Genomic DNA, 24302 nt, shown 5'->3' on the forward strand with positions numbered 1-24302 from the left:
TTACAAACGTAGTCACAACGTTAGTTGCTGCTGTCCCATAATTGAATTTCACAAGTTGGTCTATATAATGAACTCAGTGGTCGGTATAGTATTGGTTTGGGTGATTAATCGCCCGCACGCTCTTATCCTGCATTGGCATGGTACATATAAAGTTAAGTACTTAGGACTATAAGTTACTCACCTATTGATTTATCTAGTGGTCCTCAGTGTTGTTCCGCTCAATGGTTGACACATGGTGGGTAGAAATATGCATCCACACATTGCCCAAACTTTTATTTTGCTGATCATTCGTCATTTAGTGCCTATCAACTATTCGAAATTTAGCAATTACTCTGAGCCTAGCCTAATCTCCCACATTAAATGTTCCATGTTGCTCAATATAACAAGTCGAAGTATACCGTATCTTTGGACTAGTTGGGCATCAAAGTGATGAGCAAACCACATTCCCATGATATGTCCCAGGAATATGCTAATAAAACTCCAACGGCACCTTTAAACTCCCACGCTAAAGTGGTATATACAGTAATACCCATAATGTGACACGTTGGCTTTCTTGGTTTTGAAATATACAGTATGTGTACATGTTGTTTGTTTTCAATTGCATAATATTTTCCAGTTCCTTCACCAGTTCAAGATGCAGTTCTAATACTAGTTGATGGAATGATCAATGTCACATGGACACCTCCTGTTGTTCCTAATGGAATCATTTACCAGTACATTGTACAGAGAGTCAACTCTAGTGGGAAATTTTATCATCACATTCCAGCTAACCAACAGACAATATCACTACCCTACTTCAATGTTGCTCTTGTGTTTGTAGCTGCTGTTAACCTGTATGGTCAAAGTGTCTTTGAACATGTCAACTCTCAAGGTAGGTATGCATGCACGCACACACATTTCTACAGTTCATTATAACCAGTGTTCTATACTTTATTACAGTTCCATGCCAGCCACTTCCTTGTATTAATGGTGGATCTTGCTCTACTGATGGACAATCATTTCACTGCAGCTGTAGTGAACTGTTTGCTGGTTTGTACTGTGAGAAAGCTCGGAAGGTAAATACAAGCATATAATTGCTGCTACAAAGAAACCTGTTACAGAAGTTTTATTGCTTATTGCAACAGTGGAAGGCAAACAGAAATAGAGTTCTTGCATGTTAATTATGCACAGACATTCATAGTCCATTCTTATAGTAGTTACTGTTAACTCTAAACATTTGCAAGGTGTACCATGCAATAACACTTTATGGAAACCATACTGTGCCTTCCCTTTTCTTGAGGTAATGAAATTTCTGTAATATGGACACAACCGCAAAATCTACAATTATAGTTGAGGTCCCAAAGTAACTTGTGGTAGTACATTAACTGGAGGAGACTGAGTGTGGTGCTCGACTAGACTTTGGGTGGCCTGCAGTTCGAATCCTGGGTAGGAGGGATTTTTTTCCGGCCTTTTTCTGTTTCACCTTATTGTTAGCTAGGTTAAGTAATCATTTAAAGTCTCCAGTTCTTGTTAGGTTAGGTAATCCAAAGGCTGCAGCACATGTGGCTGTCAGACCTTCAGTGCTGATCACTGTAAAGTGCTAATAATAATAACTAAACTGGGCAGCCTCTTAATTATCACTCCTGGACCAATATAAAATGTGACTATCGCTGGGAAAACCATTCACAGTTATATTTCTGCAAGTATTGAGAAATGCTGGTTTTAAGTATTTAGAGTGTTATAGCTCACCGATAGTTGAAGCTGCATGTTTAGGTTTTTGCACATATCTGGCTGAGACCTGTACAATAATCACTGAGGGTGAGGCCCGAGTTATCGTCAGATGCCTCCAAATATATAACGTAGATATCCAGATGTGTGCAATAACTGATTTAGACTATGACTCATGCAGCTCCAGTAATAGCAGTTTCCTAATCAAGTTTGTGCTAAAACAACTCACTGGTAGGCTTACTAGATGAATACTAGTATATCAAAATTTATTAGCTTTAAAATGAAGTAGGGATCCAAATTAAGTGAAAGGTATTGAAACAAGGGATGAATGATGACTGTGTTACTGATAGTGTTTCTCTATGACAGCATATAAATTCAAAAAAGGGTATAGTATATAATGCAATACAAATAAGCATACAGTACTTGTGTCTGAATTTAAAATTTTTGGTAGTTGGAACACGTTTTGCACCATCATGGTGCGTGTACTACTTCTTACCTTTATCATCTGTGTAAAAACTACAGACAATATTCATTTTGAATACAATGTGCCAAAGTCTCTGAAGCCCCTACACTAACATGGCCATTTTGGAATTATGACATCAAATTTCGTCATTGCGGATATCACTCATTCACATTGTAGCACAGTTATTATTATTATTGATCATTTTTGAGTTGTCTATATAGTAATAGCTGCTTTTCCATTTTATTGTTGTTTAGCTTTATCCATTTGGGAGAGTTCATGATGATCACTCACTACCATTAACTGATGATGGGAGCTCACTAGAGATCTACTTATCTCATGACTTTATGTTCTATGGAGATGCCACAAGGAATGCATATGTATGTAATGTATAAATCAATCCATGCAAAAACAGCCAAGCTGTAAAAGAAGGATGCAGCCTTTCAATGCCTGGGTGAAATAAGTTGTGAAAGTTAAACGTGGCAGCTGCAATGATATTAATATTTTAATTTTATAATGCACAATGGATTTCAATACCCCCAAAGCCTGGCTTTAGGGGTTGTTTTTTTTTTCTTACCTACAGATACAATATTGATCATGTAAGACAGAAGTTACATTGTGGTTATTTATTAATAGTATATTAAGGACTTAGTAGAATTTTCTAGACCATGCAATTTATTAGTAGATCTATGACATTATAAACTTTAACTACTAAGTAGATTTTAAACTTAAAAATTTTTATTCATAAGGTTATTAAGGTAGAAATTAAACTTTAGTAGTAGTTTAGTGGTGAAGGGTTTGGTAGTTACACTGTAGGTATGGAGCCCCTAGTTCAAATCCCAGGCAAGATTTTTCAACGTTTTCAGTACACCTTTTAAATTCTCATGACTGCTCTATTTTGACTACAACAAGTTTGTAACTCTGTGGCTGTCACCAAAATTACAAAAGGTTATTCTCATAAGTGGTGTGTCCTGTAAGTGTGACAAAAAGTTGTTAGTCTTTTTAAAAAATTGTTCATAACTTTTATCAAATTTGCACCAAATGTGGTACTTGGTTTAGCTTTGATATATTGGTAATGTATGCTGCATTTGCACATTTTAATTATTTTGTACAGTGTGTGAAAAGATCTATACCCTTAAATTGAAGAACAAAAACATGAAACAAAAAGAATTAACCCAAACTTTAAGTTAGAGTTTGTATTTCATGGATAAATAGGTGATCTTGCTGAAATTTGATATGTGAGGTTCAGAATGTGGAGGTGTAAGATTTATTTTTATTCCAGAGAATACAGAACTATGCATGTGTGATATTAGATTTTCTTTTCTCCTGTCAATATACTTATGCTGTGGTATGCTGGGTTTTTTGACCACACAACACACTACCAAATGTCTTGATGTATAAGTTAGTATGTATTATAGTATAGTTCTGTGCATATATACGTGATTATATGACAAGACTGTTTTTTATAAGTAGATGTTACATTTTTTGTACTAGGTGAATGCCAATGGAATTGTTAGCTTTGTTTATCCGTTTGATGACTCTGTTATACATCCATTACCACTGACTGGAAATAATAATAAGATCATTGCACCATACTGGGCCGATGTTGACACTAGAGGAACAGGAAATATTTACTATCGTCAGACCACTGATCCTGGTTTCCTTAATACAGTAACTGAACAAATAAGAACAGCTTTTCCTAATTCTCAAGTTGTATCAGTTGACAATATATTAATTGCAACATGGGATAGAGTTGGTTACTATCCTGAAAGAACTGATAAGGTAAACAATAGTGTTATATTTCTAATTCAAAATAGCTTAGCTCCAAGCTGTGAAAAAGAGTGCGGCCATCAAAAGCAGACTGGTATGAAAAGATCAGATATCAAAGGATGGTAGCCAAGAGTGATATTAATGAAAATAAATTACTGCAACCATTTCTTGGCAACCACCCTTTGATATCACATACATTTGCTTTTGATGGCCACACTTTTTTCCACAGCTTGGATGTTTTGGATTTCATCTATTTTATAATTGTATAATTGTACAGTATACGCAAACCCTAAACCAAGTCTATGGCTGGTTTTTGGGGCTTGGTGTTTACTTTTTGTCCTTTTTTAAAGAAAATATTGAAGAGGAAAACAAATTAAACATTATTACATTTATTTGTATGTTTGCATGTAATTGAAGTTTCAACTGTGACATTATTGTGTACTGTGAACACTCTAATAGGTTTATTATGTAGCTGAACACTTTAATGCACTGTATTGTCTAGCTGAACACTTTAATGCACTGTATTGGCTAGCTGAACACTTTAATGCACTGTATTGTCTAGCTGAACACTCTAGTTTAAATGAATTATTGATAAACTGAGCAATTTGTATATGCGCACTAGGGCCCAAATAAACTTAATTGAATTCGAAGGTTTGTTCGTCGAACGTATATACAAATATTCGAATGTGGGTTGAACAGTTCGAACTATACTATTTAGATAGTGATACAGTTAACTATTCCATATGATGTGGGGATACTAGACTTATGGTATTTTGGCATTTAATTAAGTTATGTGTTAATGGTTTAGTAGCGTTACAGGCCATGCCTATGAAGTAAACTGAGATTTTGAGGTTTCCATATTGTGCTTAGCCAATTGTCTCAACTGTATAGCAATAGTAAAATGTATTTTAAACCTAGTAACCATGAGTATCTTTACTTGTGGTATTCAATTTAAAGTTTTCTCAGTAAAAGTGTTGAGTCAGTACAACAGTGTGTGTTGCAAACTTGTGGGACATACATTTAATATGTTGCAATTTGTAATTTGCATACCTGTTTGAAGTTTAAAAGATTCGTGAACTTTAGTTAATGAATGTTCAAACCCTAACAATCCAAGTTCGTTTGGGCCCTAACACACACACACACACACACACACACACACACACACACTACACACACACACTACACACACACACATGCACACACACACACACACACACACACACACACACACACACACACACTCACACACACACACTACACACACTACACACACACATACACACATGCACACACACACACACACACACACACACACACACACACACACACACATACACACACACACACACACACTACACACACACACACAAACACACACACAAACACACTCATATACTGTACACTCTAATAGGTTCTATTAGCTAGCTGAACACTCTATAGATTAATAACGTAGCTGAACACTCTAATAGGTTTTATTTTTATCATAATAGCTATCAATTTTATTATAGTTTACTTTCTAGCTGAGTTGCACACTCTAACAGATTTTAGAACATGGTATACATAGTATACTTTGATCTTTGATATTTAAAGGGGCAATGTACTGTTTACATGCTGTATGTTTTGATGCATGGAATCCACTCAACGCTTGTCCAAAACCAGCTGGTTGCATTGTGTATCTTCAAGTTCATGTTGTAGGTGGTAAAGTACAAGTATCACATTTTATTGGGCCCCAAAATAATCAAATGTTGTAAACAGCACATTGCCTCTTTAATAAGGCCTCTACTATCACTAAGCAACCTCCTGGCACATTAGAAACCTCCTTTAGTTGGTTAGAAATATATTGCATTTATACTCGCTGTGCGAGGTCTTGCAATTATTATAATTAAAGAAAAAAACAAAAAAAAAACCTACTGAGCAATTTATTCAGACTCTTCCAAGCCTGTCCACTGAGTATATAGAATCTAGCAAAATGTACTTAAAAATTATTTTGATTGTGGGTTTCAAAAACATTTATATGGTTAAAATTAAACACCAAGCCATGTTCTAAGTCAGTTACAAACCACACCCATTGTTCTCTATAGTTTTAGAAACCTCAGCTTTGTCTTGGTTTCTAAAACCACAAGTATACAGAAAAATTTGGAATTTTCAACTAGAGTAGGGACCATAGCACATCGATAAAAAGTAGTGAAACAAGGTGGAGTAGTGCACGATATTAAGTCAAGTAAAACAATAAGAAGTGTTATATCCCTACTGTGCATTTCCACTATGGTATTGAGCACAGTAGGGATATAACACTTCTTATTGTTTACATACTGTAATATCGTGCACTACTCCAGCTTGTTTCAAGTAGGGATAAAACACTTCTTATTGTTTTACTGTGATTTAATATCGTGCACTACTCCAGCTTGTTTCAGTACTTTTTATTGATGTGCTATGGTCCCTACTCTAGTTGAAAATTCCAATTTTTTTGTGTACTTGTTTGTTAACTTTTTTGTAAGTAATTATAATGACTGGTGAACCCACATGTACCGCATCTGAAATGCATGGCGCCATGCGACCCAGCTATATCAATTATCGTCTGAAAAGTGAAGTATCCATTACGCTTCATTATCAGCTATGTTCAACCCATTACGCAGCATTTCGAATCAAGAACTGTTTGAAAAGCACCTCTGCAATCCATGCATACCAAAAGAAAGAAATGATGCCGCGCACTCCAGTTATATCAGTTATCATCTGAAAAGTGAAGTACCCATTACGCTTTGTTGTCGGCTTTGTTCAACCCGTTACACAGCAGTATGAATCAAGAACTGTATGAAAAGCACCTATGCTATCAAAATAGCCACTATGACAAATACGGACGATTTCCGTTATGAAGGGAAGCCATCACAAGCTATTGCCAAACCAACACTTTTTGCTGTCAGCAAAGATGAATGGGACACAAAGGAGGACACTGGTAAGTCCATGAAGAATGCATTGTACGTACTGCGGTATGCCAAAAGGCACCTCTTGGGCCAAAGTAATGTCAAACAGTGAAAAACTCAAGCCCGTAGCCTTAGCCGTTATCAAGTTACGCTTGTCTGAAGGCATCAGTCAGTTATTTACTGTACTTACTCAGTCAGTAGAAAATTCATTTAAATAATTTTTTTGTTAAAATTCTGTAGCAACTTGTTGAAAGAATTTCGGGTTGATCTGAAAGCTTAGTTTTACCTAACCAATACTGCCTCATTGCCGTCAGGGTATATTGAGGCTGTTTTTTTGGGTGATATTATTTCATGCTACTCCTTTGTGGTCCCTACTATACAGTACTATCATACTGTATGATGAAGAACCTTGGGCTGGGTTCCTAACCTAGGCTATGTGAAATTGATTTTATTGCATAGCTGAATAATAGGTTGTATTTACCTCACTGAGAGTTCTAATACATTTAATTACCTAGCTAAACGATACCTATAGGCTTTATAACTTAGCTGATTGATCTAATAATTACTCAAACTTAACATAACCTGTTACTAGGTTTTACTACGTATTACTGTAACAGTACCTTGCTAAACTTATAGTAGATTTGTTAGCTACTTTAACATGCTAATAAGTTTTATTACCTACGTATCTGAATACTTTAGCTTTGCTGAACTACAGTAGTTTTATTTCCTTGTTGAACTTAATAGGCTTTATATAGAACATTTTTTTTTAAATTAAGTACCTGAATACTCTAAGGTTTTATAACCTAGCTAGATGCTCTAATAGGTCCTTCTATTACCTAGTGTAATAGGATACATACATAGCTGAATGCTCAAATAGGGGACTGCACTGTTAGGGTAAACTGGTTATACAGTTGGTGTTTGCATTTTAACCCAATGGTTTTATGCAAAACACTTAGGATATCTAATAGAAAGGAATAACTGTACCATATTTGGGTTACATAAAATTCTTGTAATATTGTAACATTATCATCCACTTGTGTGTGATATCAACTGTTTAGATGTAGTTCAGTATATATTCACTTTTGATTACATATACTGTACTCTGTGTACTTAGGTCAACACATTTCAGTGTGTACTAGCAAGTAGTGGAACTAAATCTTTTGTGATTTTCCTGTATGAGGACTTACAGTGGGGTGGTGGTAAAGCTGTGGCTGGAATTAATGCTGGTGATGGTACTAATTTCATCACCATTCCTGGATCACTATCTCAAAATATCCTCAGTATCACTGAGACCAGTAATGTGGGTGATCCTGGAGTGTGGATATTTGAAGTTGATACAGGTAACCTTACAATATTGTACACACTGTAGATATGCAAATATACTAAAATAAATTAATTGTGAATGTACTGAATGATGTAGTCTGAATCAACCATAATTAGTTTGCATTCTAAATTTTTCCCTTTTCCATACTTTTGTCTTACTTTCACTATAAGAGTCTAGTTATATTACAGGTACGTAAGCATGACTGAGACTGAATAGTAGGAATGTACATGTACATATAACAATTTTTTTTTTAATTTGTTAAGTGCTTGATGTAATTTGCACAGCATGTGAAGTACACTTTGTAGGGAATGCTCTATCTGGGACCATGCCCCACAAAAAATTTTAATGTGATGAAAAAAAGTTAATTTGGTTACAGTAATTTTTGCTGAAAGTTATTAAAAATGCACTTGAATGCTCATTTGAGTGCGTGACTGCTAGCTGACTGCTCTATTAGAATATATTATCAATCTCGAAAAGTGAAGGGCTACACCCCTTCTATAATAAAGTGGAATGGTTCCAGCTATGCCTATTCAATACAAGCATGAGTGCAGACATACATGCAAAAAGAAGAGGAATTTAGACAGATTTTTCATACATACAAAATAACAATGTCTCTTCTCCAAGGTTGAAAAAGGCTGGTCATTTTATTGTACTAGGAATGGTTAAGTACCATGGTCTTTGCCATGAAGTGCTGGATAACTCTGTACATTTCAGATGATGAATAAAATAAAATGCTCTAAGACTCGTCTATTGTCTGTTCTGTTTGGACTGTGATACCCTGTGTGATTTTTGAATTCCACTATGTATTCCACCAACCCAACACTAGTCCTATGTAAGCGTGTCTAGTGCTTCAAAACTTTTGAATTATTATTTACCTGTTGGTTTTAGAAAATATGTGTTGTAATGGATAGTTTAATAGTTTTGAAATGTCATAATACAATGGAGTTATTCACATCCATGCATAGACTGTACAGTAGCTGTCTATGCATGACAAACTCGGTTTAATGTAGAAAATTTGCTGACTACTATGTACTGCCTCATGTTTATCTAGGACTACCTCCAAGTGTAGCTCCTGGAAATTTCAGAGTTATATCTACTACATCGACAACCATTAAATTCAGTTGGAATACTTTGAATGCTGCAGAAGCTAATGGAGTAGTGTTATGGTATATCATCACTTGTAATGAAACAGACTATAACTTTGTGGTGAGTACTACTGTCAGTGGTGAATAGATTGAGGTGAATTGATAGGTGTTTTCAATTTTTTCATCTTGGTTTTGTCTACATTTACACAATGAACTTCTACTACAGTTAGCTATACATGGTAATATTACAGTAACTTCAAACCCTGAATCTGACTATCTGCTACTATTATTTAATACTCTCCTCTACAAGAAAAACAAAAGTTTCACTGCATTTTTGGTTGAAACGCTAAGTAGTTTAAGCTTGGTATAATAATACAGCCAAAAGGCAACTTTTATATGCTTGATGATATGATTGTGCAAACTGCATGTACTGTACAATTATGTGACTGAGTCTGGGAAAACCAGTCTTATCGCCCATGACAGCAGATTTCAAGAACGCAATGCTACTGTACATGAATAAACTATCAAATTTCATTATCAAAATCAGCTAGACTTGACTCTGCTTTTCCCATTATGGCAAGCACAGTGGTAATCCATACGAACTCTGGCCAGCCTGGAGATGGCTGTATGTGGCTGTACAGCACCAAGAATAAAGACCTGTGCTGTAAATGTGCTTTCATTTTATCCAGTTTTGAGACCTCAATGGCCCATAACTGTGCCTAATGTATCTCTACACCTTCCTCTTTAAGATTTTTAAACAGCCGGTGTCTCTTCTCCAAGCCTCACCTCCCACCTCTTTTGGAGCTTGCCTGATACAGTCAATCTCGGTTTAAAAACTATCTAAAATGGCCAGAAACTTAGCTGCTAGTTACTTGTACATTGGATGCTCTGGAAGGTAAGGAATTGGTTTAAAATGTGTGAAAATTTGGTACACATAGCTTCAACCATTGGTGAGCTCTAGTGCATGAATACTGAAAACTGGCATTTCTTGACACTTTAAGTTGGTGATAAGACTGATTTTCCCAGACTGAATCACATATTATGTGCATTATTCATGTTATACAGCAATTTCATGCTAAAATTGATGGTACTGCTACACAAGGAACAGTTACTGGACTAACTCCACACACCACATACACTTGTACAATATATGCTGTTAGTGGATCTGATGGACCAGTAAGTGATCCCATCACTGTAACAACTGATTATGAAGGTAAGTAAAGACGGACATTTGAATGATTCTGGTTAAAAAATGTTCTCACAGCTCCTAATCCTCCAGTGATACTATCAATCACTACAATTGATAGTCAGTCAGTTCATGTAACCTGGATAGCACCAACACAACCTAATGGAGTATTGATCAGTTATACTATATCATATCATACTGAATCAGATCATAATAGTTATCCAACAATTGATATTCCTTATAATGGCAGAACAGTAAGTTTCTAATGAACCTGTTTGCTATGATCATGTTAACCTTTTATATACATACGTATATTGTAGACACAATCTTATGATATTACTGGACTGGCTCCATATCAGTTAGTCACAGTGACCATCACTGCAACTAATGATGGAAAAAGTACAAGTGGGAACAGTAATGAAGTGACTGGCAGAACAAATGAAACAGGTAAACAGCAAGCAAAACACTGCAGCAGCAAATGTTGTGTATACATTGCACTCTTGTTACTCTATGAAATTTGACATTCCAAATTGTACATCTAATGGTGTGAATAAGGCATGTACTGGTTTATTAGTTTTAATGTTTGTACTCAGCACCTGGCGTGGTACTATTTGATGTTATTGAATCAACTAGCACTGAAGTAGTTGTGATGTGGAGTCCTCCTCTACAACCTAATGGAATTATCACAGCATATGAAGTGATGTATCAAACATATGAGGATGACAATAGCATATTTGATGCTAAGCTAAAGGACATTATTAGGAGTTATGCTATTCATAATTTAAGTAAGTCACTGATTGTGTCAAAAAATTAGTCGTATTATTACTTCTAACACAGTACCAGGCACTCCTTATCAAGTGAGAGTAGTGGCATTCACTAGTGTTGGTATGGGAGTATTGGGTGATTATGTTGTATTCTTCAGTGAAGAACTAACACCAACTAAACCACCAGATAATGTACAAGCTAACTGGTTGAACTCTACAACAGTGAAAGTAGCTTGGACTCCATTAACTCTTGTTGAAGCTCAAGGATTTCCACAATATAGGATAGTTCTCACTCCATTTTCTACCTATGATCAAAGAAGACAGATTGAAGTCAATGTTGTGTACACTGATAAACGTTCTGTAGTCTTCCCTCACTTGGATAATAATACTGAATATCATGTGGTAGTAGGTGTGAAAACTAATGGATCATCCTCTTATACGGATAGTCAACCTATTGATGGTATGAAATGTACTACTGCATATTACATCATGATGATATCCATGTTACTGTGTTACTGTATCTTTATTATACAATGTGACTCTCTGGACATCTTGCAACTCCTTATGATTTTCATATTAGTTGTGCGTCATATGTATATATACTCGTGCAAATGGGACCATGCCTTTGATTATTAGCGTCAAGAGTTCATAATAACATACGGTATGATAGTACTGTATTTATTAGGAATCATGAAAGTTTGGGCTTTTCTAACCAAACATAACCAGCCTCACAATACCTTCATGGTGCCTTGGCATGCAGTATTAGCAAAAAAAGCATCTAAAGAGTGTTACGGAATTTATTTAGCAGAATTTTCTACTAACTGACTAACTTCCTGCCTGCCTACCAACCTCCTACTTGATGCATTCAGACAAGCATACTGTAACTCAACAACCGCTAAGGCTACAAGCCTGATCTTTTCACTATTAGATGTCTCTTTTGGCATACTGTAGTCCATACAGTGCATACTTTTTGGACTACCAGTGTCCTCCTTTGTGTCCCATTTATCTTTGCCGACAGCCAAAAGTGTCAATTTGTAGTAGCGCAGCATGATGGCTTCCCTACTTAATGAGTTTTTCATTGGGATTGGATTGATTGCAGATGTCCTTTACATAATTTTCTTCATTAATTTTGTAATGCTGTGTAATAGACTGAGCATAGCTGAAATTGAAGTGTAATGGCACTTACTTTCAGTGATATTTGATAGTTGGGTGTACAAAGTTAATTTAATGGCATGTCTGGTATCATTCTTTCTTTTGATGTGGTATACACTGGTTCATTATTCATAAAAGTTATACTATAAAGTAGTAGTACACTTTATTAGGAATTTTCAGTCTGACTTGGGATTATAGCCATACAAAGTAGTGAAACAAGAGAGGTTGCCTACACCTACAAATATGAGGACATTTAGACTCTAATTCAGTCATGGGTATATATATTACTATTGATGTAATAAGTGATAGTTCCAGTGAAAACAAAATTTTAGATACCATTAAAAAGCAGTCAGACAAAATGAACTGCTTCAACAGAACAGTCAACCAGTTTACAAGATGAAAATCTTAAAATCAGAGACCAACTAATGCCACACCTTGTATGCAATAATGATTAAGTTTTGGAAGGATTCAAGTGTATAATAAGACTGTGCTAGTTCTATCAATCTGTATAGGTTAATAGGGTAGTTCTAGATAATTTGCTAACTGGTTTCCAACTCAAAGTCAGAAAAGCCCATCAGGCCATTCTGATACATTTTAATTACAGCTATTTTCAGCAAAGTCTATACAGAAAGATATGATTCATTATCAAATAGTTGCAGAAGTTACAATAGCTAAATTATTTTAGAGGCGCTTCAACATTCAAGGTTCAGGAGAAGTAATTTTGTGCTGGAGAGAAGTAGTTTTGCGTAGTTTGATCACTAGAAGTTACTATCTTTTTGTAATACACCTCGTTTCACACTTGAATTTACTTACTGTTTTAATTATTTTTTGATTAAAAAAGCTGACTGGTTCTGGAAACCAGTGAAACCCCCCTTAGAACCGTGCCAGTGCATAAACACTAAATTATATTTGCGAGTATGGCGCACTACAAAGCATTGGCATATAGCTATATAGTATATATTAATTATTAGAATATTCATATCTTGTGGTAATGTTTCTACACAGTATCACTGATCACCAGTAACAAAACTGTTAGTGGTAAACACACTACTAATACTGCTGCACTAGTTGGTGGAGTTGTTGGTGGAGTAATAGCTAAAATAATTCTGATAAGTGTTATCATCCTGGTGGTACGGCATTACAGGTGAGTGGACTACATACTGTAAATAACTTTGCATGTCGACACACAAACTTTACCAATTCATAAAATTAGCAATGCTATTCCTGTACTTCTGTAACTTCTGTCTCTACATGATCATTATAGATTAAGAAATTGGGTCAAAATGAGCCTTGAAGCCACTTTATGGCTGGCTTTGTGGTATTGTAAAACACAAACTATTGTAATTGAAGTACATGCAAAAATCAGTCAAGCTGTAAATAAGAAATAAATTAAGAACTATAAAATACAGGGTTGTACCCAGGGGTTTCAGCCTTTCAGGCTTTTATTAATGGTTATTGAATTTCATGAAACATTGAGAAATTGAAACTTTTTAAACCTCGTATTTAAGTAATATAAACTCTTATATAACAGTCATTTAACTGTGAGGAAACTCCTTTTCAAAATTCCAGCATATGCCCCTAAAATAGGTGCAAACTTTTAAAACCTAGGTGAAATGAAAAAGTAGTGAAATGAAATCAAAGGTATCAGCCAAAAAATCACTGCAATGTTAATGCCAATCAATTTTAACAAAGGGGTTGGCATTAACACCATTTGATTTTACATTTTTTACTGAGACCATAGAAGGCCACACCCTTTTTACAGCTTAGCTATTTTTGCATACATGTAGTTACTGTTTTCTTGGCTAATTATTAATTAAAACTTTACAGAAATAAGTTCAAGATACTCTAATAGAGCAATCACTTACTCTAATCCGGAAATGTTGATGATTAGCTTATCCTCCTCTTGCATAACTTTGAGCATACATATGATAGGCATGATTGTCAAGAAAAATGAACTGTTGTGTTACCTTGCTCTGGAAGTAGAGAGGCAGAAGTGAGAGACACATGAGGATAGAATGACTGCATAGCTATGTGCTAGCTAGAATACTGTAGCAAGATTGCCTTAATTAAGGCTATTATCACACATACATGTACCACATGTCCACACACTTTCCATTATACACAAATAGCTATACATAGTCCTGTAAGCCAGGTCTATAAATAATTGTACAGTAATTACAATGCAAAATTTCATTTCTGCTATTATGGATAGGCTGTTGTTTTAATATGTGTAAGTGTAGCAGGTAATAAATATCAAAATACAAACAAAAATAAGTGAAACAAAAATACGTTAAAGTTCGTAGGTTTAATCATTGTGCTGTTATTTAAGGCTCCGAAGAAAGAAATCATTATCATCCAATGTACATGAGGTAGCTCCTTTGATGTTAGATGATGATGAAGATTATTATGATAACGATGATCAACAGTTACACATGCAGGATGTGTGTGATATTATGGAACCAGCAACTACCTCCAACCATGATAAAGTATCTACTATGGTGGAACTGGAAACTTAAAATTTATTTTCTCTATATTGTACGTAGTATTTTTTTTCATACAGTGTTGTCATTATATTTATACACATAATTTATTGATGTATACCATAATTTACTATTTTTCATTGTAAAATAATTTTCTTATACAAGATCATTTGAAAATTTCTTACACAAATATTTTTTGCAGAAGAATGAGATATTCTAATAGAGCAGTCATTCATGGAAAATATTTTACATGCACATTTTATCTTGAAACCTTTAACACAAAACAGTGAATCATGGTACGGGGTATAGCATGTAATATTTCAAAGTGGCTGTACACAATCATGAGGATTGCACACTTAAAATATATTAAGGCATTGGAATGTGCCTTTATTAAATGTGTTTTTGGTACCATTTATATGAAGTAATTATATAGACTTTACCACAAGTTGGTTACTGCGTACAGTGAACTTTACCCAGCTGTATACAGTAGCGTGTAACTGTTCTAAGTGTTATGCTCACATGTTGTATAACTAGCTAGAATTTGATGTCATTATTATAGTTTGTTTATTCATCAATAGCTACAGCATGATGATGCTAAACATTTGCTCTTAAAGTGTCATAACCAATTGGACTATGAATGTCAGTAAATTTGGCTGCATGTTATGTACTGTACCTTGCATGAGTTGACAGAACATACTGTACATTACACTCGTTTAGGGTATATAGGGACCCGCCGATTATGCTGGCATAATTTTGAGCATAATAGGTACCTAAAAGCATTGAGCATAATGGGTTAAATATTTGTACGATAGTGAAAAAATGACAATTGCAAAATAAGATCGATATACTCTAATAGAACAGTCAGTTTGATGATTGTTCTATTAGAGTTACTGACTGCTCTATTAGAGTATATCGATCTTATTTTGCAATTGTCATTTCCCAGCAAGAGTTTACACTATCGTACAAATATTTAACCTATTATGCTGGCATTATGCTCAATGCTTTTAGGTACCTATTATGCTCAAAATTATGCTAGCATAATCGGCGGGTCCCTACACTCGTTCATAATGTGACTTGCATAATTATGATATGCACACTAGCTGGTAGATTAACCATCCACATCAGATGAACTCATCCATATACAGTATATGGAACCCTTTATTTGAAAAGTCTTAACATCACTTGAGCTGCTGACAAGTTCTCTTGAACTCAGTAAAGTCAAGAATCATTTCATATTAGAGTCTACAAAAACATTTCCGTGGGCTGTAATGTCATTTTTTTCTATCATAATTATGTCAGCAAACTATCGGTAATGTATTTGAAATCTGTTCAAATATCAAAAATGTGATTAACCAACAATATGTGTAACAAATGAGTTTGATACCTTAATAGAACAGTCAAACATATAACAGAAAATAATACGAACTTACAAAATATCTAATTATTCAGTTTACCTGTACAAAACTAAAAGGATAAAGAAAAGCCAGCCAAAGGCTAGTTTTAGTGCTTGCATATATAAAATTAATATAAAAGGAAGTTATAATCTAACCCAGATGTGAAAAACTATGCAGCCAATTGACGTTATGATATCATTGCAGGTATTTTTGATCTCCACCTATCTTTTTCATACTAGCCTATTTTTTGGAAGTTCGCACATTTTCACAGTTTGGCTGTTTTGAATTACGTACATATACTCATCTGCATAGCTACTAGCTACAGTGTTACTACATAGATAGTAGAGCCCATGGTTTTCTTAGTCTCTGATACAGTATCTCAATCATAACAATTTTCCTCAAAAGCAATGTTGTAGTGTTGTTTACTACATAAAAATAAGTCTTGAAATAGCATGTAATATGTACATGTATATTGCAGTTTCAATAAAAATCAACATCAATAATATTATTAAGCAATTGAATAGGGTCAATAACAATAATCATTCAATGTTGTTATGTATATTTGTATATTATATCTATTGCTTAGCTTTCAAAGTCATCACTAACAAGTCCATCATGGTATTCATTATAATTCTGTGTGCATTCAGGAACATCAAGTAATGCAAGGATAATAATATTTATTTATTATTGTGATGACCATGTTTCATTTTATAGTTACAGTACATCATCAACCTTTTTGTCACAGTTTGTGATGTTCTCACATTACAGTGACATGTGTAGATGAGGAAGTGATAGAATACACTTGTGAAAAACTGAATAGCCAAAGGTGACATTTGTGACAGTAGAGAAAACACTACCACTACCCTGATAGGATACTGCATACATTATGGTGAGGTTTAGTAGTAGTAATAGTTCTGGGAAGTTTACAAGTTTGTTTTATTTGGATGAGCATATCCCGGTCACAGATCTGTATATATCTATATGGCACCCCCTTGCAGTAACCAGGCATGCTCACAGCTGGCCCTCGGCTGGCTGTTGGCACATGCCTGATTTAACATAGTAGCTACTTGTCATGCTACAACCGGTACCCCAAAAATCGGTCCCCCCAGACCAGTTGCAGCAACCCTGCAGAGTCCATTTTGAACACCACTCAAAGGAGCAGATGACTGCTCAGGTAGACCAGTGAGTGTTGATATACCAGATTTATGTTTAACATAATTAGATGGATGCATGATGTTGCTTTTCATAAGTTGACCTGACCTGAGGCACGGCTGAACTGGGTTAAGTGAAATATGTCCTGTCACATTGGCTGCAGGAATTTTAATTGTCTTCACTAAACTATATAATTACAGTATGTAGCCTCACACTAAAGTCTGACAGTTGCAACCACCAGGTATTATATATTACTAAGTGACTCCTATCACCTGTCTACACTGAGTAGCTACATAGTAAAATTAATATTCATCAGGTGCCCACAAAAAGGCTATAGCTGATTAAATATGAAGAGCTAAGAATCTTTGCATTGAAACTCAACAAAATTCCAGGCCAGTAATGTCTCCATTGCAGCTTGTGTTCTAGGAAGCAGTCTAATTTGGAGCCAGAAAACTAAAACATGGAATTCTTTTTGTGCTTAACTAATACATAAACAATGATTGCAATAAAAGTGAGATGTAGAGAAGCTGATGTTTCTTGATGATGTGTAGCTACTACAGTACTACTACTATGTACTATTATGATGCGCTGCATAATGTTTTCATTTTCAGCATGTCCTTAATGTATGCACAAACTAGATATAAATGTGAATATCTATTTTGTATGTGTGTCATACTTTGTTACAGGGGCGGAGGAAGTAGTTGATATGAGGGGGGGGGGGCTGACCAGTGGTGGATCCAGACTCATGTTTTAAAAAAATAAACTGAAGTACTACATTGTCTCTGGTTTGATAAGGTGAGACCAAAAAAAAAAAAAAAAAAAGGTCGCAACCAGCTGGCAATAGCTGCCCACCTCACCAGCTACGAATTTATACTGATAAACTACATAAAAATCCTTCCTTAGCTCACTACACACTGCTCTAATACTGTGATTGCTTTATTAGAGTGACTGCTCTATTAGAGTATCTCGATCTTGATCACGGTTTTCAGCCCCACTCCAAGAAGGATAATTTCGCGTGATATCATTCTGAGGGGGGCTAGCCCCCCCTCAGCAGACCGAGGGGGGCTTCAGCCCCCTAGCCCCTCCCCTTTCCGCCGCCGCCTATGCTTTGTTTCATGTACATTAATTTTGTAGAAGCTGTGCCATGGTATGTTTTTCTCTACAATTGTTTTGTTTTACATGATCCATTTTGCAGGTAGAGCAATTGATTGTTATCCTGTTTACAGTACCTCTTATCTCAGCTACCAAAGTATACTATGTTTTACCGGATAATATTTCTACTGTACATTGTCCATCTCAACCATGTGCTACACTCAGTCAATACCTACAGGATAATAGTACATTATCTTTTGTGTCTGATGTTGAATATCACTTCTTACCAGGAGAGCACCAAGTTACCAGCACTGTAGTAGTCCAGCATGTTAACAAGTTTGTACTGCGTGGGAGTAGTAAGGCTTTATCCTTATTACAATGTACATCACAAGTATCTATTAGTATTAAGTTGTCCAGAAATGTCACAATCATTGATGTATCCATTAGAAACTGTGGAAGTACTTCTGGTCCCCTAGCTAGCATAGATATATATAATTGTGCCTACTGCAACATCATCAATGTACATTTTCATCCTTATATGGAATACAGTATAGCAGGGACCAATTTGATGGGAGAATGTCATTTGGACAATGTATCCATTAATTTGCATCCATCAATACATGGTGCATGTGGAATGGGAATTTCCCTTACATATGACAACAATGTCAGTGTCAACAACGCAATAAATAGTACAACAATAGTTAGCAATTTCACTGCTAATGACATGCATATCCAGTGCTTGTCTTATGGTAGCACTAAAGAATTGCAAGGGATTCTTCTTAGCATCACAACAAAGCAGACGAAATATAATGTTACTGTTGAATTGTTTCAAGCTTTTATTCATGACATATATTTCTATGGTCGTCCAGTGATTTATGCATATTTTTATGGAAAGTATGGTAACATAGATTCTTTACGGTTTCAAAACTGTACATTTGCTGGCATAAAATTTAACATTTTTGCAGATTATGAGACATATGGAGTGACGCCAGCAATGATTAGTCTGTACATGTCACATATTAATGCTGCAGCAGTCATATTTGTAAGTTGTAACTTTTATTCAAATTTTCTAACATCTAATCTAGCATTAATAGATATCGACACATTCCAGACTAGGAAGAAAAGTAATGGTTTGCTTACTAGCAACATTGTCATACACACGTGTATCTTTTCTCTAAATTATGGAACATTATTAAACGTATTTAGTACTCAGTACAACAAAACAGAATTGCTGTTGCTTGGGCATAATCACATTTTATACAATAGAAACCCTAATAATTCCATAATCTCAGCCAAAAATGTTGCTGTTTTCATAAATGGAACAATGAACATTTTAAACAATGAGGCATTGATTTTATTTTTATTTTTTTCATGCAGTGTGGTTATTAATGGAAATGTTGATTTCATCAGCAACACTTGTCATGATATTATTGGACTTAAGAAAAACACTAGGTATATTATCACTGAGGAATTCACAAATATAACATTTATCGATAATGAATCAAATATGATGTTTTCAACAGAAGAGGATATCCACAATGAGTATTCCAATCATCCTAATCCATATTGTCTTTTTCAGTATGTAGCATCCAATAACACATCAAGTACCCCACCATCAACTGATCACTACAACATCACCTTAATCGGAAATCTTGACAGAGATTCACACTACAGTTCTGTATCTATTCATACACTTAATGTTCATTGTAAATGGATACCCACAGCAGCATACAAGAGCTATCATCCTGCAAATGTAAACATGTTGATCATTAATATTCCAGATGATGATGTACCATTAAACATTCACAACAGGGTATGTGCATGCTCATCACATGGCGTACATGATTGCAGCATAGATGTGATAGGACCTGTGTATCCTGGACAAGTGTTAAGGGCTATTATGTCATTACCTTACAACAAGGAATTGTCAATACTGTACACTGAAACACATGCTGCTTCTTTATCTTCCTCAGCTTGTAAAGTTGCTCATCAAGATGAGTCATTAAATGCACTAAATGAAGACTGCAAAACACTTAATTTCACAATTGTTTCAAATGAAAGTAAAGAATGTGAGTTATTCTTAACAGCTGAACCTGATATGTACCTTTACTATGATGCGTTTTATGTGCAACTCTTAACATGCCCAGCAGGTTTTGTGCTACTTAATGGAGTTTGTGACTGTGATCCACTTTTAACTAATGGTGGTATAGAAACTTGCAACATTGAAGAAGCAGCTATCAAACGTTCTGCTAACAGTTGGATAAGTTGTTATACTTTGTCAAATAGTTCCCAATGCAGGTATTTATTCTCATTTTGTCCTATGGATTATTGCTTGCCACACTCATCAGCACTCAATTTGTCTAATCCTGACTTACAGTGTCAGTTTAATAGGAGTGGTATCTTGTGTTCACAATGTCAACATGGACTTAGTATGGTATTTGGATCATCAAGGTGTATGAAGTGTACTAATGTACATATTCTCATCACTCTCATAGTAATAGTGGCAGGAATTGTTTTGGTAGTATTACTTTATCTTCTCAATCTCACAGTTACTAATGGAACTATCAATGGAATAATATTTTATGCTAACATTGTTAGTATCAATGACTCTGTTTTCCTGGTAAATGATAATGTGTTTAAACCTCTTAAAGTGTTCATCTCTTTCATCAACTTAGATTTGGGTATTGAGACATGTTATTACAATGGGATGGACAGTTATGCTAAGATGTGGCTACAGCTATTCTTTCCATTGTATCTGATATTGATAGCTACTTTCATTATCATAACAAGTCGCTACTCCTACAGAATACAACGACTAACATATACTAGATCTCTTCCTGTACTAGCTACATTGTTCCTACTATCCTACACAGGTATCCTCAGAGCTGTATCAACAGTGTTGTTCTCTTATTCTACCATAACTGAACTACCAAGTGGTCATCAACAGTTAGTGTGGTCTATTGATGCCACTGTTCCATTGTTTGGAATAAAGTTTACCATACTGTTCATCACATGTCTTGGGTTCTTTTTCTTGTTGGTCCCATTTAATCTGGTCTTAATGTTTACAAGGTACTTATCATACTTTAAAATGATAAACCAGTTTAAGCCATTGTTGGATGCATTTCAAGGATCACACAAGGATAGTTACTACTACTGGATTGCAGTGCATATTGTAATAAGAAATATATTCTTAGTATTTTATGCAGTAAGCACAAGCATAAGATTAGCTATTTTAGCAATGTTTCTGGTATTGTTTTGTGCTATTAATGGATACATTCAACCTTATAAAAACAAGCTTGTAAATGTCCAAGAACTATTTCTGCTGGTAAAACTCACTATACTGTATGGTGTGGGTGTATGCTATCAAAGTAGTAGCAATGTGTTTTCTATCACAGTAAATTTCATATTCATTGCCAGTTTACTTCATTTCATCACCATTGTGCTTTACCATTTCTTCACCCACACATGCCACTGTGATATTATGACAACTATGCTTGGTATTAAAAAGAAGCTGAAAAAACTGTGTTCCAGTAAAGAACAACACGAAAGAGTATATAATATACAGTTGCTTAACATTCCTGAACGTGATTATAACTACAGTGAGTACCGTGAAGGACTTGTTAGTGACGACTTTTGCAACTGATTGTATAGATATCAGTGCCCACACCAATTTTGTTTTCATTACTAACATGTAACAAAACAGATACTGCACACGCACACATTAGCTTAGCATTGAACTCCTAATAAATCAATAACTATGTATAGTCTGCTTAAACTGTAATGGTGGACTGCTAATGCTTATTGAGTTAGTGTAATACATTGAGAACATGTACACTGACTTGCTTATAAGTATGCTGTTGCAAAAAGGGATACAATGATTGTCCTTAGCCTAGAGTCATCCATGTACAATATATGGTATATAGCAACACACCATTAAATTATTGATCACAATTGAGAAGGTATTATTATATATTCAAACCAAGTAATAAATAAAGTTCCATTACAGTACTTTATGGAATACTTTATTAAATTCAAATATAAAATGGATGCATTATCATACTTTGCATGATCATATCAAGCTGTATGATAATGCCTGATAATTTTTAATTTTAACAATACCATATCAAGCAGTGGCAGAGGAGGTAGTTTGTATGAAGGGGTGTATAGAATCTCTGGCAGCAGGGGGTCTGGGGGGCTGCGTCCCCCAGAATGCTGTAGCCATTTTAACTTTCACAATATCTCAAAGTTCACCGGAATTAATTTATAGGCACAATTTGAAACATTTCAACTAAAACACCAATTTTTTATTTATAGAAAACTTCTTTTGGCAATATTTTTAGCTGTTGACTACAGGGTTAATAAACATACAGAATTTAAAAGCAGCTTTAAGACACTTGAGAACACTTGATAAGACACCAACTTTCTAAAGTAAGAGGTCAGTAGCTAGATCCCTGCTGTATATGATTTTTTTCATTTTTAGAGACTACTTTTAGGAGTACGGCTTTGACTGCTCTATTTGGGTATTTGAGCATTCTATGAAATAATATATGGAAATAATTGGACGTAAGAACATTCGTCAAGATTTTGATCAGAGATTCTAGATTTCATTTTGGGATTCCAAGTGATTTGCGTTGGATTCCAGTTGGTGTAGGAGCCCCTGTCTTCAAAACAGTAAAATCAATTAAACAGTAATTACTTATAGAGACACTATGTGGCTTGACAGTGTTGGAGAAGTGGCAATGGATGATTTTGTGACCAAGGTAAGTACTTTATGAGGCTTTAGCCACTAATGGTTGCTTTGCAATGTACAATAAGTACTTGGCTAATCTCAATAAATTAGGATTCTGAATGGCAAATGTATATTTATATTATCTATTCAATGAATCCAAAATGGCCCATTAGCAACAAGTATCTTGGTACATTTAATCAGTGAATGCTCTATTAGAGTATTTCACTACAAAGTGGCTGTTCTATTAGAGAATATTGATCTAAGGAGTTATGTACAATGTCTTATTTGCTCTATGATTGCAGTTTCCACTGACTGCTCTATTAAGGAGTGTTGATCTATTTTCATGAAATTAAGCTCCATAGTTTGAAATATCCACCTAATATGCTTTTTATTATGCTGGCATAATTGACACAGCCACCCAGGCCTACTATAGCTACTGTGTTGCTACACAGATTCTGTTAGTAGAGCCTGTGGTTTACTGAACCTCTTATACAGTATCTATGTGGTTGCTATGTGCAAACATAATACAGATGCATTATTTTTCCACACTAACAATGCTGTGGTGTTGTTTACCACATAAAAAAAGAGTTGCATAATTACTATCAATGTATATTGAAAGGGTATCTTCAAATGGCATATAAATAATTATGTTATTACAGTACATGTGTATACATTTGCAGTTTCAATAAAAATAAACATTAAATAAACAGTGGGGTCAATGGCAATAATGTTACTACATAATATTATATCCTTTCTGCTTGTATATTTAATCTATTGTTTACATTGCTCAGTAACTATCTAGCTTTCAAAGTCATCACTAACAAGTCCATCAAGGTATTCATTATAATTCTGTGTGCGTTCAGGAACATCAAGTAATGCAAGGTTAATAATATTATTATTGTGATGACCATGTTTCATTTTATAGTTACAAGTACATCATCAACCTTTTTGTCACAGTTTGTGATGTTCTCACATTACAGTGACATGTGTAGGTGAGGAAGTGATAGAACACAATTGTACAAAACCGAACAGCCAAACTGATCATGACATTTGTGACAGTAGAGAAAACACTACCACTACCCTGAT

General features: G+C 35.0%; 2 protein-coding genes across 2 annotated transcripts in view; both read left to right on the forward strand.

Moving 5' to 3' along the window:
* The window catches only part of LOC136264547 (uncharacterized), a 35712-nt gene extending 20704 nt beyond the window's left edge, over positions 1-15008 (forward strand). The window contains exons 16-28 of the mRNA XM_066059321.1: positions 617-871; positions 940-1055; positions 2425-2547; positions 3662-3949; positions 7973-8198; positions 9234-9388; positions 10333-10480; positions 10532-10707; positions 10774-10900; positions 11047-11238; positions 11291-11677; positions 13375-13513; positions 14699-15008. Coding sequence (XP_065915393.1) covers positions 617-871; positions 940-1055; positions 2425-2547; positions 3662-3949; positions 7973-8198; positions 9234-9388; positions 10333-10480; positions 10532-10707; positions 10774-10900; positions 11047-11238; positions 11291-11677; positions 13375-13513; positions 14699-14885 — 2519 coding nt within the window. The 3' untranslated portion in view covers positions 14886-15008. The remainder of the gene's footprint in view (positions 1-616; positions 872-939; positions 1056-2424; positions 2548-3661; positions 3950-7972; positions 8199-9233; positions 9389-10332; positions 10481-10531; positions 10708-10773; positions 10901-11046; positions 11239-11290; positions 11678-13374; positions 13514-14698) is intronic.
* A 1986-nt stretch (positions 15009-16994) lies between these two features.
* On the forward strand, positions 16995-22351 carry LOC136250296 (uncharacterized). The gene is made up of 2 exons (XM_066042486.1): positions 16995-17132; positions 19865-22351. Exon 2 carries the CDS (start codon positions 19995-19997, stop codon positions 22128-22130), a length of 2136 nt encoding a protein of 711 aa, XP_065898558.1. The 5' UTR covers positions 16995-17132; positions 19865-19994; the 3' UTR covers positions 22131-22351.
* The last annotated feature ends 1951 nt before the right edge of the window (positions 22352-24302 follow it).

This window comes from Dysidea avara, chromosome 1 (assembly GCF_963678975.1).
Source record: "Dysidea avara chromosome 1, odDysAvar1.4, whole genome shotgun sequence".
Lineage (NCBI taxonomy): Eukaryota > Metazoa > Porifera > Demospongiae > Dictyoceratida > Dysideidae > Dysidea > Dysidea avara.